Raw genomic sequence first — 14,986 nt, 5'->3', positions numbered from 1 at the left:
TTGTTTTGCTTGTTTCAGAAATTGATCTTCAAGCCTCGAAGCAAGTCCAACAAGAACTGCATCAAAGAAACAGCAAAGAATAAGAAGAAGAAGAAAACTAAAACCGAAAAAGATGCAGAGGATCCCAAGATACTTGATAACACAGAAAATGTGGAGAAAGAGGAACAAAGCAGTAGGGAGGAAACAGAGAACGCAGCAGATGTAGAGGCAGCAAGAGAAAGCGAGACATCGAAAGAAAGGGAGGTGAGGATTGAGGAAGATGAAATGATCGATGGGATTGAAATCAGCATAGAGACTTTTGAAAACAAAGCTGGAGGAGCAGAGACAGAGGACAAAGATGGACAAAACATCACAGAAGAAGAGGGAGAAGAAAAAATAGCACTGGATGGAGAGGGATCAAATGAGAAGGGAGAGCCTTTAGAAGAGAGAGAGATCCATGAAGTGACGGAAAGCGTTGCGACTGTTGAAACAAAGAGCGAGACCAAAGAAAAGGTGGATGCGAGCGTAGCAGAAGTTGTGATTGAAAATGGGGTGGAGACGGATGAGGAGAAAGACGAGGGCCAAGAGATAGTGATGAAACATAAGACAGAGGAACCAGCAGGCATGGATGTCATTGCCAAGGAAATTGTGGCAGATTCAATGGCCACACCATCTAATCAAAGCTCAGAGGAGACTCAAGAGTAGCCCCAAGTAGTCCAAGTCAAGGTTTTTCCCCACCCTACCTCTTAACTTCTACATCTTAAGGACTGGTTCACAGTGTTGTCCCTGATCCATGTAAAAGGGGCTTCGATCCCCATCGCTGCATCATTCTCCAAACCATCTTTATTAGACAATTCCCCGCAACCTGCCATAGTGTAGCTACAGAGCAGATATCAGCTCTACTGTATAACCACACATACTGAATGTACATAATACAGGAGATGTTGGTGCAGTATAGTGAACGTAGAGTCAATGTAATACCTAGCAGAAGAATCAACAGTTTGATCAGTTTTGACACGTTTTCCTGCAACCAAAGAAAAATGAGAAATTGTTTAAATGCCTGGTCGCATCAGAATCTGAAAAAGCAAAATGGATTTCCTTTCAATGAAATCACGTTTAGCTAGTTGGTTTGTTTGTCAAGAAGAACAACAAATTGTTGGATTTATCCCCTTCAACACAATGTTGACCAATAGTAAGCTCTCCTAACACTGTTCAACTTTAAGGGAACAGAGACTTGGAGACTATAAATAAATAATAAAAGAAAGAAAAGAGCAGTCAGATCAAAAAAAAAAGATAGGAGAGTTATTGAAACGTATATTAGTCCTGCCAGTAGTCCTACAGACCCACACATTTTGCAAAGTTATGTGGATAAATTAGACTGACACTTTCTGATGTGGCCAGCGCTTGAGGGGAGTAGGGAAAGTTACATGATTCTCATTGTTATGTAAAATGCAGAGTTGGACACAGACCGGTCTAATAAAGGGTTTAATATACAAACCTAAAGAAGATCAATGATTGTGGATAGAGAAAAGTTCTCTGGCAGTAAAACATAAAGTCAAATAGTTGTACAAAGATATAGCACCTGTTACAAGAGGTACATGTACTGAGCAGCTTTCTCGCAGTTTGTGAAGAAAAGTCAGCTCCGAAATCTATGAGACAGAATATTGACAGGTCACAAAGTCCCAAATCCACAGGACTGACCGTTTGAAAGAAGGTCTGCTCAGAAAAGCATCCTTATGCAACCATATACTGCACCACCATTTCCATTTCCTTAGTTCTGTGCAGCATAGTAAGTTGTTGGAGGGAACTTGTAGGAGAGCGCTGGTAGAGGTGATGGGAAAGGCATTTGTTGCGAAAGGCAATCCAAAGTAGGGTGAAGAGATAATTGTTTACGCTAAGCTCAAAGCCGTCAAGTGCTTCAAAGAGAGCCGATAATCACTCTTTGGTGTGGTGCGCTAAGCTCACCTTGCATACAGAATGTTCCATATTCAACGCCGAGTCAGATAAGGATGTGAAATTCAGCTGAATGTTTGCAGCTCGGGGGCAGAACTCATATTTTGATGCACCTAGTTGGCTTTCATATACAGGAAGTTGCATTTGTTACATTACATTTCCAGCCAATGACCACAAACAAAAGCTCTTGTCAGTAGGGAGACATGGTTCAAATGTTTGGTCAGCACAGAGCATAGCCTTGTTGTTCACTGAGACCAAAACTGAAGATTGAGAGGGAAATTGAGACAGACGTTGAGAGCCTAATATAAAGACCTGAGTATAAGAGAGTCAAATAAAAGAAATGTATAGGCTCATCTAAAGTAACGGCTGTTTGCGTTCCACATTCCCCGTTGAGATTTCCTTTATTATTTTCACCCCCAACTCTTTAAGCACCTCTTTCCAGACATAATTTCTGACAATAACCAAGTCATAATGTGCTGTTTCATGGCATCGTGTAGCTTTCCATTTTAAAAAGAGGATGGGGCGATGTGAAAAGGAGGGAGGAAGGTGTGGCGCAGAGCTCTCATTAGCTCACTAATGGATTTAGTCAGTGGGGTATCTATCAGGAATCATGAATTTATAATTGAGGTCACTTATTGGGGGATGTATTGACAGCAAAACACCTCAACATGTCAAACAAATAGCCTTCAGATTTAATGGTGATGTCATAGGGAATCATTTGCACTGAAGGGGAGGAATTTTTGTTAAAAAATGTCAAATTTTGCAAAGAAATTACACACTTTAACTACCTGCTGTCCAGCTTCACACAGACTATATTTGTCATCATTTGGATTTTTTGTCTTATGAGAAGAGTTGATACTTCGGACAAGAAAAATGTCTCCCTTTTGGAGATAAAACTCTTCAATTACACACAAGTAAGATTGATTACGCTGAATAAGTGCTCTCTTCAATAAATCCAACCGCCGCTGAGATTTTCTTCAATGTAAAATGGCAAGTGATTTTGTGTAGAATAGAATATAAAAACTGTGACCAGCTTAGCCTTATTACTACACTGTAAATGCCCCACAATCTGCTTTTTAGATATGTCTTTTAGAGGCACAATGGTGACTTAAGTGTTATATGTTGGTTATAGTCAAACAGGAAAGATTTGCTACCGTCAGTGTTGGTATTTTGAAGCCGTTGTTCCCTCTTTTATTACTGGAATTCAGAATGAGGGGATAAAAGATTTGAAGTGTTTGTCTATATGAAGGTAATATGTTTTGGAGTTATTTTTAAGATGTTTTGAACTCTTTTTTATAATTGTGAATGTTCTTTTTTGAGTCTAGAGATTTTATTGTAGGCTTTGTGTTGCCTCTGCTGTTGCGCTAAAGCTTGCTAAAATGTATTACTGGCTGACGCTCTGAGCTACCTCCTGAGGGCTGTGGTTTGTGTTAAAACCAAGGGGTCGCCGTGTGCGTAACCCACAGAAACATATGCTCCTTGTCCTCTCGCCCTCCACTATGACGGAGTCCAGACCCATGAGTGAGATCGCTAATAGCAGCAAAGTCAAGGGCCATATGTGAGCCAGAATGGATCTTTCCACATCTGTACACAGGAGTTTGCACGAACACATGACAAATAACCACTCTGATAATATTGAAATATATCAAGTCATACTATAATATCCTCTGTGGTATTTTTCTTTTCTTTTTTACTTAATTCTCCAAGCTGCTTTTAGCTTTCGGCTGTTTCAGCTTTAATACGCACTTATTGTATTCAAGAAAATATGTTATGCTCCCTCTTGCAACAGAGCTAATGGGGAGCAAATAAGACTCAGCTCAAATTGTGACAAAAATGAATTATGAAAGGCAATACCAAAAGACGCCTTTTGATAGCTGTCGAGATCATTATGAATAACATTATCTTAGAAATATCCCCAGTGAATCCTGGTCAACTTATTCTATCAGATTTAATACATTTCTTCATTTCGCCCAGCGTCAAGATAGACATTTTTACTGTCATCTATCTGTTTTAAAGATATGAATTACTTTCAGTATTCTCGCCTTGCCACTTTATTTTTTCAAATCGTAAAACTGTGACATGTATTCCCCTTTGGTATTCGGTGAAAACAGACAAATCATATTCCACTTCATCTACAAGAACAGGGTTTGGAAAATCAGTTAAGCGGCGAGGTGATCTCATGTGACATGACTGTGTTTTTAACTCCCACGACATTCCGGTTGGACATCCGAAAACACGGATGATCGTAACCTTGACAAAAGTTACAACCGATCCTGTATCCGCCTGTCCTACCTGAGGCTGCAGCCTTCAGGGCCCCTTGTCTGCCTGATAAGGGCTGATTGGTGGCAGTTCAGTCTAACCTCTGACATGAGTACACTCCAGGGACTGTGGGTAATAGTGATTTTTTTTTCTTGGTATAGAGGAAAACACAGATAGGGAGAGAAAAGCGAGGCAGGATCTTACACTCCATCAGTTAAATGATGCTGAACCATGTTAAAGTTGGCCGTCCGTGAAAAGAGGGAGACCTTTGACTAATGTTAGACTTTAAAATACATTTGCAGCTCTCTGCCCATTTGTGTAAAAGAAAAAAAAAAGTGATATACAGTTTCCTGTCTTCTATCAGCATAATTGTCTCTGAGCCTCAATAGTGCCGCGGGTGCAATCGTTCTTGGTAACGCTGTTTAGAAAAAATACAACGTAATGGTTCATTTCCTGTGTGCTACTATGATGTGAAAATGGCAAAGTAGAAATGACAGAACATGATACAATAGGATGCCGTCATTTTTTTCCCTGTGTTGTCACGTTAGCTTGCTCACAGCCTCTGGAAAATGTATTCTTAGGTTTTTGTCTCTGATGTGTTTTTATCACCTCGCTGCCATCTTGAATGTTGAGTATCTTTGATCATGTGCTGTTGTCACTTGCATAGCAGTGTTTGCTATCAAGGAAGAAAAAAGTATTCTTTATCTTTGCTATCCTGAGTATGTCCACATTCCTATTGTTCATGACATCTGTACAATTTGTATATTATAAAATGATTTATATTTAATGTGTACAAGTGTCTTTGTTTCTTTGTGTCAAAGGGAATACAGGTTATGCCTGTTGAAGCACCTAATTGAGGCACAGCAAAGCATTTTAAGGAAAGATTTGACTTGTGAACTCATAACCATTTCATTTTTCCAGTTAGAGGTCAAACATTAAACGCATTCCTCCTGCAATCAGCATTAAAGTCACATCCATTCAATTCAGTCAAAGTGTAATAATCAATATCAGGTAAAAAAAAATAGAACTTACTTCAATTACTTTGGAGTAGATTATTCTTGCAGAAAACTTTGATACTTTTCCTACATCTGGAATTAGGATGCTTGTTTGCTACACAGTCAGGTAAAACAAAATAAGTATTATCTGTTCTTGTACGTAACATTAAATAATTCATATTGTTCTATTTTTTATCTAAACTGACTACATAGCTGACTTCTCAGTCTGGGGGATACTCACAATACAGCGACTTATATTACAGAAAATAAACATCTGAAAACAAAGAGGATTTCAGACTTTGAGAATCTGCAGAATCAAGAAACCTGTGTAATTAACCATCAAAAAAATAGGTTATCTGTTCCAGCTGCACACAAGGACAGCAAATGCTGCCCTTGGATAAATACTTAAAGATGAAATGAAGACTTCAATACACTGAAAACAATGAAAGTACAAAATGGCCAAGATGATTGTTTGAATCTGCTTTTTTACCTTCATTATTGTGGGAACCTTAACGTAGATCAACTTTATAGTTATTACACCCAAACATGACAGCAATACCATTACCAAACTGTCACTCATGCATCAATATTTCACATAAAAACCGTAGCCATGATAACAACCCTACGGTGTTTTATAAACAGAAGTGTATTTACTGTTGAGTCAACACAGCCGGTGTTATCTATAAGTCATGAGCTGGCAGCCCAGGCGAGCTTTAGGTCATTAAAGTAGAGCTTTGCCTTCAACCAAAGCCACACACACCGAATCCATTCTGGTCACTACATGAAGCGTTAATTGCTCTGGAGGCAGATTGTAGACCATTGGCGAGATGCTACGATGGTCAGAAACCCATTGAGCCTGTAGTTGATCATGACCCGGGGCGTTACATCCATGAGGTTCCACACTGGGAACCAGATGCAAAGGTAGGCTACAACTTGCTGAGGTTGCAGCGTGTTTTGAATTATAAAGTTCATATTGAGAGTCAAAGAAATGTGGTTTTCATGATTGTGGTACAGGATGCCATAACAGCATTTATTGATGCTGATTGAATGCAGGTCTTAGCCTTCATGCCCAGAGGGCCACTGTGGTTCACTGAGAGGTGGAGCTGCAAGGCTGTGCCAGGTGTTCAACGTAGAATTAATTGATCCAGAATGCAAAACACACACAAAATCCATCTAAGATTTGTTGTATTGGATGTGTGCCGTCATAACAAGTATTTTTAGTGAGTTGTGGGTAAAAACTCCATTTGACGCAGCACTGCCATCTAGTGACTGACCTCATATGTAGGGAAATAGACCTCAGAATACACAGGACTCTTATAAATCCAATCTATAATTTATCAAATAAAATGCCCAAAAAGTTTAAATGGGACATTTGGGAGTAAAAAGTACATTTAGCCTACAAATGTTTTGCTCATGTAATCCTAGCACGAGGTTAACTTCCCAAACCAATAATACAATCAATATCCGATAATGAAGCAAATGCACAGGCTTGGAACTTACGATCAATTATGAACACACAAGCGCCTTCTCAAGAAGGCCTATAGCTTTAACCAGAAAAGACACAAAACAGCAATCATTATCGGGCTAAATAAATAATGATCAGTAAAATAAAATCAGCTGAGACAGCACAGAGATGAATGCTAAACAAGCGCCACAGTGACTGCATTCAGAAACAACATGAGCACACAGTTTGTGCACAATGCTGCAACAAACACACAATGCTACGTTTCAAGCAACGCAGTGGCTTTCCACTCACCACCGTCTGAACGTCATTCCGCGGGTCATGTACACTACGAAGTCCAGTTAAACTTCGCTGCTCCTTCATTTTAATCCACAGTTTCAACTCTGCAGGTAGCCATCTGGGTTATTGCAACAAACAACATGCATGTTAGAATGTAGCATGTAAGCTAGGCCCAGGATGCACCTGTGTGGGTGTGTTCGGTATCCTGCTCGGATAATGCATTGAACCAGTGATAAATACAAAATCTAACTTTTTTTTGACTATGCAAAATGTACAATTATGCTAACCTTAACTCATATTGACACACTTTTTAAAAATATTGAATTATTTTGTTTCACTCATACAGTGGCCTGACTGTTTGGGGTTATACTCGGTAACTGTTGTGACTTATAATTAAACAAATTATTATTATTATTATTATTATTATTATTATTATTATTATTATTATTATTATTATTATTATGAGAAATACTTAAGAAAAATGTGCCCAGTATTTTTAAATTGTATATATTATATTCGATGCCTTGGGCTTTACTTAATGCACATAATCCGCCTGACATAAAAAGCCTGACATTTGTGATATCTTTGGAAAATGTCTGATTTCCCTCCAATTTAAATCAAAGTTTGTCGTCTTTAAATACGTTTTAGATCGACCAAATGTGTTTGTAATGACACCAATGAATTGATGAAGTTGTTTTTTTTTCAAGAACAATCAAACGATTTGAAGATGACACTTAGAGCTCAACATGCCTTTCTCTGTTCTTTTTAGCAAAAACAATGATTGTGAGATGCATTTTTATTTGTATCTTCTAACACAGCTGTTTTTCTTGTCAATCCTCCTCCTGCTGATATTCGTACATCTGTTTTTTCCAAGCAGACAAACGAAAGCACTTGAACATCTAACTCCAATAAGTACACTTTGAACTTAAATATGAGGTCAGCATGAGTGTATTCATTACCATAACAGAGAGACTCTCTGTGTCAAAGACTATAATCACTGCGTGACTTGCAGAATCTTATGAAAACCATTACCAGTGTTTGATAACGTCCTCCAGTTCCCTCCCCACACACTCTGTGGTAGCAGATTAACTACCCACCGATTAATTAACACAATTACCTCTGTGTGTGCCAATCGTTGTCTTATCAACCTTTCTCAGGCCTTCAACTGTAAATTAATTAATATCCCCTCTCTTGTCATTTCTTAATTACCCAAGTTCCAGCAGGAATTATGGGAAAGGCCTGTGTCAGCGGCTCTGTTTTGTGTTCATGCTTATAATGACTTTGCTGTGAGCTCATTGGTTCATTAGACAGGATATGAAAACATGCTGATGAGAGGTGATCAGTGGATGACATGATGTATAAAGAGGCTCTTCTGAGGAGGGGTTAAATTGAAGCAGAACTCCTTAATCTTTCTGTTGTTCCTGCTGAAGGTGACACTGGACTTCGTTTAGAGCTGGATGTTAAATAACAAATAACTCTCAGTTTATCAAATAACATCCTAAACTTTGATCTCAGACTTATTTGAGTGTTTAAAAAAGAAGTAACTGACATTTAATCATTAAAGAGACAGCAGCAATTCCAATAAACGTTTTATTATTCATCAGCTTTGAGGGCGTTGGAGACGGACTGGATCAAACTGCTCCAACCTGCTTGATGTTAATTTGCTGTTCACTGTCAACAAAAAACACACAACACAAGTTCATGAACAGCAATAAAACAATTCTTACAATTCAATCATTTCATATAAGACCTTAACCTCACAAATGCCAAAATAATCTAATACCGATCATTAAGTAGCCTTTCGGTACCTTTAAGCCAACATTGCATCTCAAAACACATTAGGGTTAAGGTACTGTGTTAAGAGTATAGGGTTATACTTCTTGGTTGCAGAACCTCCAAAACATTCAGGTAATTTAGGTGTGGTTTAGTGTCATTCATTATCTGGAAAAAATAGTTTCACTTGCAAAAGTAAACCAGAATAATTTCACATAAAATCCTTCTGTACACTCTATGTATGCGTCATTAACCACTCAGTCTTTTAATTTGTTTTAACCCTTTGATAGACAAGCTATGTTCTAAGGGACAACATGGGTCAAAAATGACCCGTATTGACATACAATGTACGGCTGAGGGTTTCTTTGCCATATTTTTAGAAATCAATGTATTTAATCATTTACTATTACAAGTATTCATTAAATATCTTGTTTTTGATTAATATAAGTCATTATTTCCATTCTCCCTTTCTCAATTTATGAACTAAAACCGTTTTTGTATCACTACATCAGGTTTACACACATGGGTCAAAAATGGCCCATGTATGCCAAGTGTGATAAAAATGAAAAATAACATGCTATAATAATAATTTGTTAAACATAATTGATTGAGCAGTGATTTGGACAAAGAACCTTTGATTTGTAAATGTTTTCAGTTAGGAACATGTTTACTGTGGAATGCTTTTACTGGCATGACAAGCCTGATGAATAGATGCCATGCATTGTACCCATGAAATCAGGGTATTGTGTTGTCAAGTTGGTGTAAGCATGGAATGTGGTAACATCCAGCACATTGGGCCACCTCCGTGTACTCCACGTACATGTGTAGGTGCAAACCAACTGATCCATTGTGCCTACTCCTGATTTTGTTTTGTTTTAGAACTGGATCACTTCTGGTTTCTTCTTCACACTGTTGTCATCTGCCAATGCTCTGTCATCATGCATGGTGCTCAGGAGGCCTTCCCTTTCTTCGGCACATAGCTCACTATGGTCATGTTGCCACTGAACCCATATTCTGAGCTATGCTTCTCCCTCTATTTGGAGGGTCAAGAAATCAAAATATTATGTACAGTTATCTTTCACAAGATATTAAATAGATTGTTAAGATAAAAGTAGTACAAAATAACACTTTACAGAGTAAAATGTGCAAACGCATCCTGTTGAGTTGTGACATGTAAAAAGTAGACCAAAATAAACATGTTCCTAACTGCAAACATTTACAAATCAAATGTTTTTGGTCCAAATCACTGCTCAATTATGTTTAACAAATGTATTATTATAGTATGTATTTTTTTCATTTTTATCACACTTGGCACACATGGGTCATCTTTGACCCATGTGTGTAAACCTGATGTAGTAATACAAAAACAGTTTTAGTTCATAAATTAAAAAAGGGAGAATGAAAGTAATGATTTATGTTAATCAAAAACAAGATATTCAATGAATAATTGTAATATTACATGATTAAATACATTGATTTCCAAAAATATAGCAAAGAAACCCTCAGCATTTATGAAACAACATTGTAGGTCATAGGGTCATTTTGACCCAACGTTGTCCCTAGGTAGTGATACAAAAGTGATTTTTATTGAAAAAGTAAGAAATGGAAAATGAAAATAAAACTTTGTGATGATCAAAAACAAGTTAACTTAGGAATACCTGGAATTCTGAATTATTAAAGTAATTAGTTGCAAAGATATTTACAATTAAAACTCACTCGGGTCACTTTTGACCCATGTTGTGTATCAAAGGATTAATGTACATTAAAGCAATTTTATGTATATTAATATATAAAGAATTACCTGCTGAGGCTTGGCACAGCAATGGAAGCGCACGTCATTGAGGCTGGAGTCATCCAGGCCATACTGGTATTCCTCCATCTTGGTCTCGATGCCACAGATTCCTCCCTCGCGACACTCGTCGCTCCAGGAACCGTACTCTCCCCAGTCCATGCCCATGCCCTCCAGCAGTGGGTTGCTGCTGCAGCGGAACTTGATGTTATTGATAGCCGTGTCGTCACCAAACAGACCCTGGTGGGGCTCCACGCGGATCTGGAAAGACATGAGCATGCCCTTGGGGCAGTACTGGGGAGGGGACCAGTCACCAAAGCTGTGCAGGAGAGGAGAAAATATAAGACAAGGATGGGGGGAACATGCCAGGACGAGATCCAATGTGAAGACTGGAAACTCTGGAGGAAAGTGGAGACATCTGAACATAATTTGGAGTCCTGGAAAAAATGCTTTTTATTTCCACTGTGAACATGATGGGTTACTGCCAGCTGCAGTCTACTTTATTTATCTAATTCCTATTTAAACTTTGTAATACAGCCAGGTTACTCCTACTTAGATCAAACATCTCTTTTACAAGATGGATCTGGCCCCAGAGTTAATAAGTAATGAACTAAAACATAAGGCAGTAGGAATGAGGCATTTTTTTTATCTAATCCCCAAAGACTTTGTTTTCTTTTTCTTTTCTTTTTTTTGGGGGGGGGGGGGGTGTTGGTCTAATGTAATAATTTGCTGGATTATGTATAATTAAGGTGCAAATTTATTTTTCCTTTGTAAATGAATTTGTACTATGTTTTAATGTGACGCATTTAGACGAAATCTATAAACCAGCAATGTATTAACACAACAGCAGATTTGTAAATAATTGCATTATTAAATGATTTCCAGTTACTCACTAGCCAGTGTGGGATTCGATAGAGTACAGGAAGCTTCGGTTCTCGTCTTGGGCGCAGATGAGACGGATCCCATTCAGAGCGGTGTCATCAGCAACGTACTGATTAGACTCCACCTGAGGAAACAGAAACAGTTCCCATCTCTTGATAAACCTGCTGGTTCAGGTGACACAGCTGCCAAATCTCGTGGAAAAGTTCATGTCAGGTAAAGGTGTAGATTATTTTGTAGTCTATGTAGATAAGTGGTGGTTAGTATCTGAAGTATCAGATTCTTTCCCCCTTAAGGGATACGTTTACATCAAGTATTAATCTTAAAAATATGTGTACATGCCCATTGGTATTTTTATGCTGTGTTTATTATCTTGTGCTTGCTGTGAAAATATATTTTCTTAATGCAACGCCAATCAGAGATAGGCAGCGAAGATGCATGTTTCTTTCAATGTCCTTTTAGATGTTCTCTCTTTGACCTCAGCCTGTAGTGTACAATGATCCACAGTTTGTTTCTTTGCCTTTCTACTTAAATGTAAGAGTGTCTTTACCCTGAGACTGAAGCCGACTGCGAAGAACTTCTCAGGACACATCTCGGGCCAGGTCCAGTTTCCAAACTGCTCTCCGTTGGGCACCACCAGCAGAGACCTGTACTGTCTGCCGGTAAAGGCCGTGCCAGCTCGCTGCAGGAAGTTCTTCTCCTCACAAAACCCACTGGACAACATAGCCAGCATGGCCACGATGGTGAAAAGACTTGCCATGTTGACAGCAATGATTTAGTGTTTCACTCTGAAATGCCAACTAACAAGTACCGAGGGTTCAGGCTCAAAGCTCTTATAGCTCCCCAGTGATTTCTAAAATAGACCACTCGTATCAGGTTGAATCATTTACCGAGTGGCGTGGGATTGAACAGCTGGTGTTGGAGAAAGAAGTTTTTTTTCTCACTGTTAGTTCAAAGACAGTCTCTGCTGGGCTCCTAGGAATTCATTCAACTTTTACATTTCAACATGCAGTGAATTCAATGGGAGTTTGACATTAAAACGCCACAAAAACCTTTAACAAAAGTGATCCCTGGTGTAAGGTTCAGCAGCAACAGAACCTTTTAAAGTTAAAAAAAAAAAGTATATCAATTGATGTTACAATGACTATTGTCCAAAAAAAATCATAGTTTATAGCTTGAGAAGAGCAGTAACAGTAAATAAAAAATAATAAGACAGGTTTATTTTGTCTTGCAGGGATACATGCAGATATCAAACCTTATCTGAGATATCGATTTTCACAGAAATAAAGAAAACAGTCTTATTCTGGGTTTTGCTATGTCACGGTAAAACGTAAGTGGTAAAGTACAAGACAATGAGTGTTTGTTCAAGGTGAAACGGTTATTCTAAGCGACAGGTCTGACATCTTTATCCTTATCATAACACAATGTTGGAGCAATTTGTGGCGTTTTATTTTCAAAGGACAACATGTCAGATTAGTCCTTGGTTAATAAAAATGATAATGGAGGAGCTCTGCCATGTTCAGTCATAAACAATTGCGTGTCATCTTCCCACAATGCAATCTTTTCTCCTTCAACAGTTAGGTCAGGCTTTTTGAGAGGAACTATTTTGTACGCTGAAGGTGTCACAAGCTTTAATTATTAAGGTTGCAACAAAGTGAGAAGAGAGAGAACTTTATTACGTGTTACTTTGTTACACACTGTTTAATAATTCTGAGGGATGACTTGGAACTGTTTGTCCTTGGTTGCCACAGTGGAAACTTGCAAAACCATCAAAAAAGAGAGGGTTTTGCAAGTTTCCACTGTCTAGCAGGGAAAACAATGAACAAGGTACAAAAGAAGAGCTAAGGGTTTCATAATATGAACACTAACACCAACACACCTCTTCTTCCAAGCCCCAGTAAGCTGCTCCACCAGGGGCTGCAGTGAAGCCGATAAAGAAGAAGATGATCCCCACAGTCATCTTCATGTCTTTAGGATCCAGTGAAACTGTGTCTAAGTGAAACAATGACAATAAGCACTTTTAGTCAGCGATCCTGGGCCAGGAATCAAATATTGTAAAGTAACAGGAAGCTAAAGTAAGCCCAATCTAAAAGCCAATATACTTTTAGAGTGAGAGGTGTGATTTTAAGTAAGTTTAGATTCTCAAGCCTTTGCTTTCCCATACTGTCACACTTTTCCATCCATTAAAAAATCTCAGATGTCGGCTGTTTACTGAAGCTCTTAAAACTTATGTGACTCAGACTGAGTAATGGATCTGGTAGTAGAAATGTGGACTCAAAGGCATTCTCTGGGAAAGAGAGACACAAGGTAAAGAAGTCGCCAACAGTCAGCCAATCAGCAAAGGCAAACAATTCCAAAAAGGGGGAGCAGGGAAAAGAACAGGCAAGCAGCCAAACAAAAACAGCAGCTGGAACACTACGGCTTCACAGGGCACAATAGACAACCTGGCAGAGAGTAGGTGCTGCCTGGCTGGCATTAAGGACTACTGATGGTATGAGTAGTGAAGAATGAATGGATGAGTAGTAGCTGAGCAGATGGGTGGTGAGGTCAGGTGATGTGGAAATATAGGAATGACACACCAGAGACAGCTGGACAGGAAAACAACAGCAGATATTGAAAGTAACATTTGCACAGGGGGGAATGTCTGAGGCTGAAGGGAGGCAGAGACCTCAAGACAACTAACCAAATGATCACCATCACAGCCATCATGCTGTGTTCATGTTATATCAGTTATCATAATTATTAGTTTCCCAATTACATATATTGATATATTTTCAGCTAAATTAATCTTTAACTTACTTTATTACAGGTTTGGTCTCCTTTTGGAAATTCATTCCACTCATTTGCGTGTGGGACATTGAAAAAACGAGTTGAAAATGAACCTTACTGTTTTTACGGTAACAGCATCTACATTTCATCACTTTCAGAGCATATTTTTTCTTCCTGACTAATCCTTACCCCACTCCTCCTCCACCTCCAGGTTCTCTCTCAGGCCGCTGTATTCCCCCTTCAGCTCTCCTCTCTTCTGGGTATGAGCTTTAGGTAAGAGTGAACCTGGAAGCTCCAGTCCCTGTTGGCCAGGATCTGTAGATGACACATCTGTGGTGACCTCGACCTGGTCTCTCAGCCAGATCACCCTCACTTCCTGAAGAAAAAAACACACAATGCATTCACCGCCTCCCGCAATCTGCTGGCTCGGTCTTGATGGACCTTGACAACCGTAAGGCACTGGAGTGTAGAAGTGATTACAGAAAAAAATTAGCTGAATGACCTGCTGGGTGTAGAGCGAGTCAGGGGCTCAACAGTTTTCTTTAAGCCATTTAATTAAAGAATAGGGGGTATTATTTCAATAAAGCTAATTAAGCCCATAAAGTGGCGATGCTGGGCCTTTAATATCCTACTTAAAAACCTCCTTCAGTAGAAACAAAGAGTAGAGAGTTGAAATAATAATAATAGTGATACAAATAATACTTCATTTCTTCCATTTCCCAACCCTGACTGTTATAATGGGCCGAGTTGATTATGCCTAATACTCCAAATCTAAGGTACTTTCCAACCCGAGCAGATGTCATATATGGTGAAAAGCTTCTGGTTAAATAGGTTTTTTACCATGTAGAC

General features: G+C 38.8%; 2 protein-coding genes across 3 annotated transcripts in view; one reads left to right on the top strand and one right to left on the bottom strand.

Moving 5' to 3' along the window:
- LOC134861893 (raftlin-like) overlaps nucleotides 1–4,978 on the top strand; it is an 87,080-nt gene extending 82,102 nt beyond the window's left edge. For both annotated transcript variants that reach the window (XM_063879477.1, XM_063879476.1), the window contains exon 10: nucleotides 19–4,978. In XM_063879477.1, the coding sequence (XP_063735547.1) occupies nucleotides 19–684 (666 nt within the window). In that variant the 3' untranslated portion in view covers nucleotides 685–4,978. The remainder of the gene's footprint in view (nucleotides 1–18) is intronic.
- Nucleotides 4,979–8,503: 3,525 nt separating this feature from the next.
- Nucleotides 8,504–12,159, bottom strand: LOC134861986 (vitelline membrane outer layer protein 1 homolog). Its single transcript, XM_063879632.1, has 4 exons — nucleotides 11,919–12,159; nucleotides 11,383–11,495; nucleotides 10,502–10,808; nucleotides 8,504–8,598 (listed from the first exon to the last, which is right to left on the bottom strand). Exons 1-4 carry the CDS (start codon nucleotides 12,126–12,128, stop codon nucleotides 8,596–8,598), a joined length of 633 nt encoding a protein of 210 aa, XP_063735702.1. The 5' UTR covers nucleotides 12,129–12,159; the 3' UTR covers nucleotides 8,504–8,595.
- Between the last annotated feature and the right edge of the window lie 2,827 nt (nucleotides 12,160–14,986).

This window comes from Eleginops maclovinus, chromosome 3, assembly GCF_036324505.1.
Source record: "Eleginops maclovinus isolate JMC-PN-2008 ecotype Puerto Natales chromosome 3, JC_Emac_rtc_rv5, whole genome shotgun sequence".
In the NCBI taxonomy this organism is placed as follows: Eukaryota; Metazoa; Chordata; class Actinopteri; order Perciformes; family Eleginopidae; genus Eleginops; species Eleginops maclovinus.
Note: the sequence above shows the minus strand (reverse complement) of the source record. Positions and strands in the feature narration are given on the sequence as shown.

Bases quoted from the DNA above. Each gene is read 5' to 3' on its own strand.
- LOC134861986 (XM_063879632.1), bottom strand. From the start codon at position 12,128: ATGGCAAGTCTTTTCACCATCGTGGCCATGCTGGCTATGTTGTCCAGT. The intron at 11,496-11,918 runs GTAAAGACACTC...CTGTTTCCTCAG, and splicing joins CAGTCGGCTTCAGTCTCAGG to GTGGAGTCTAATCAGTACGT. The intron at 10,809-11,382 runs GTGAGTAACTGG...TCTCCTGCACAG, and splicing joins ATCGAATCCCACACTGGCTA to CTTTGGTGACTGGTCCCCTC.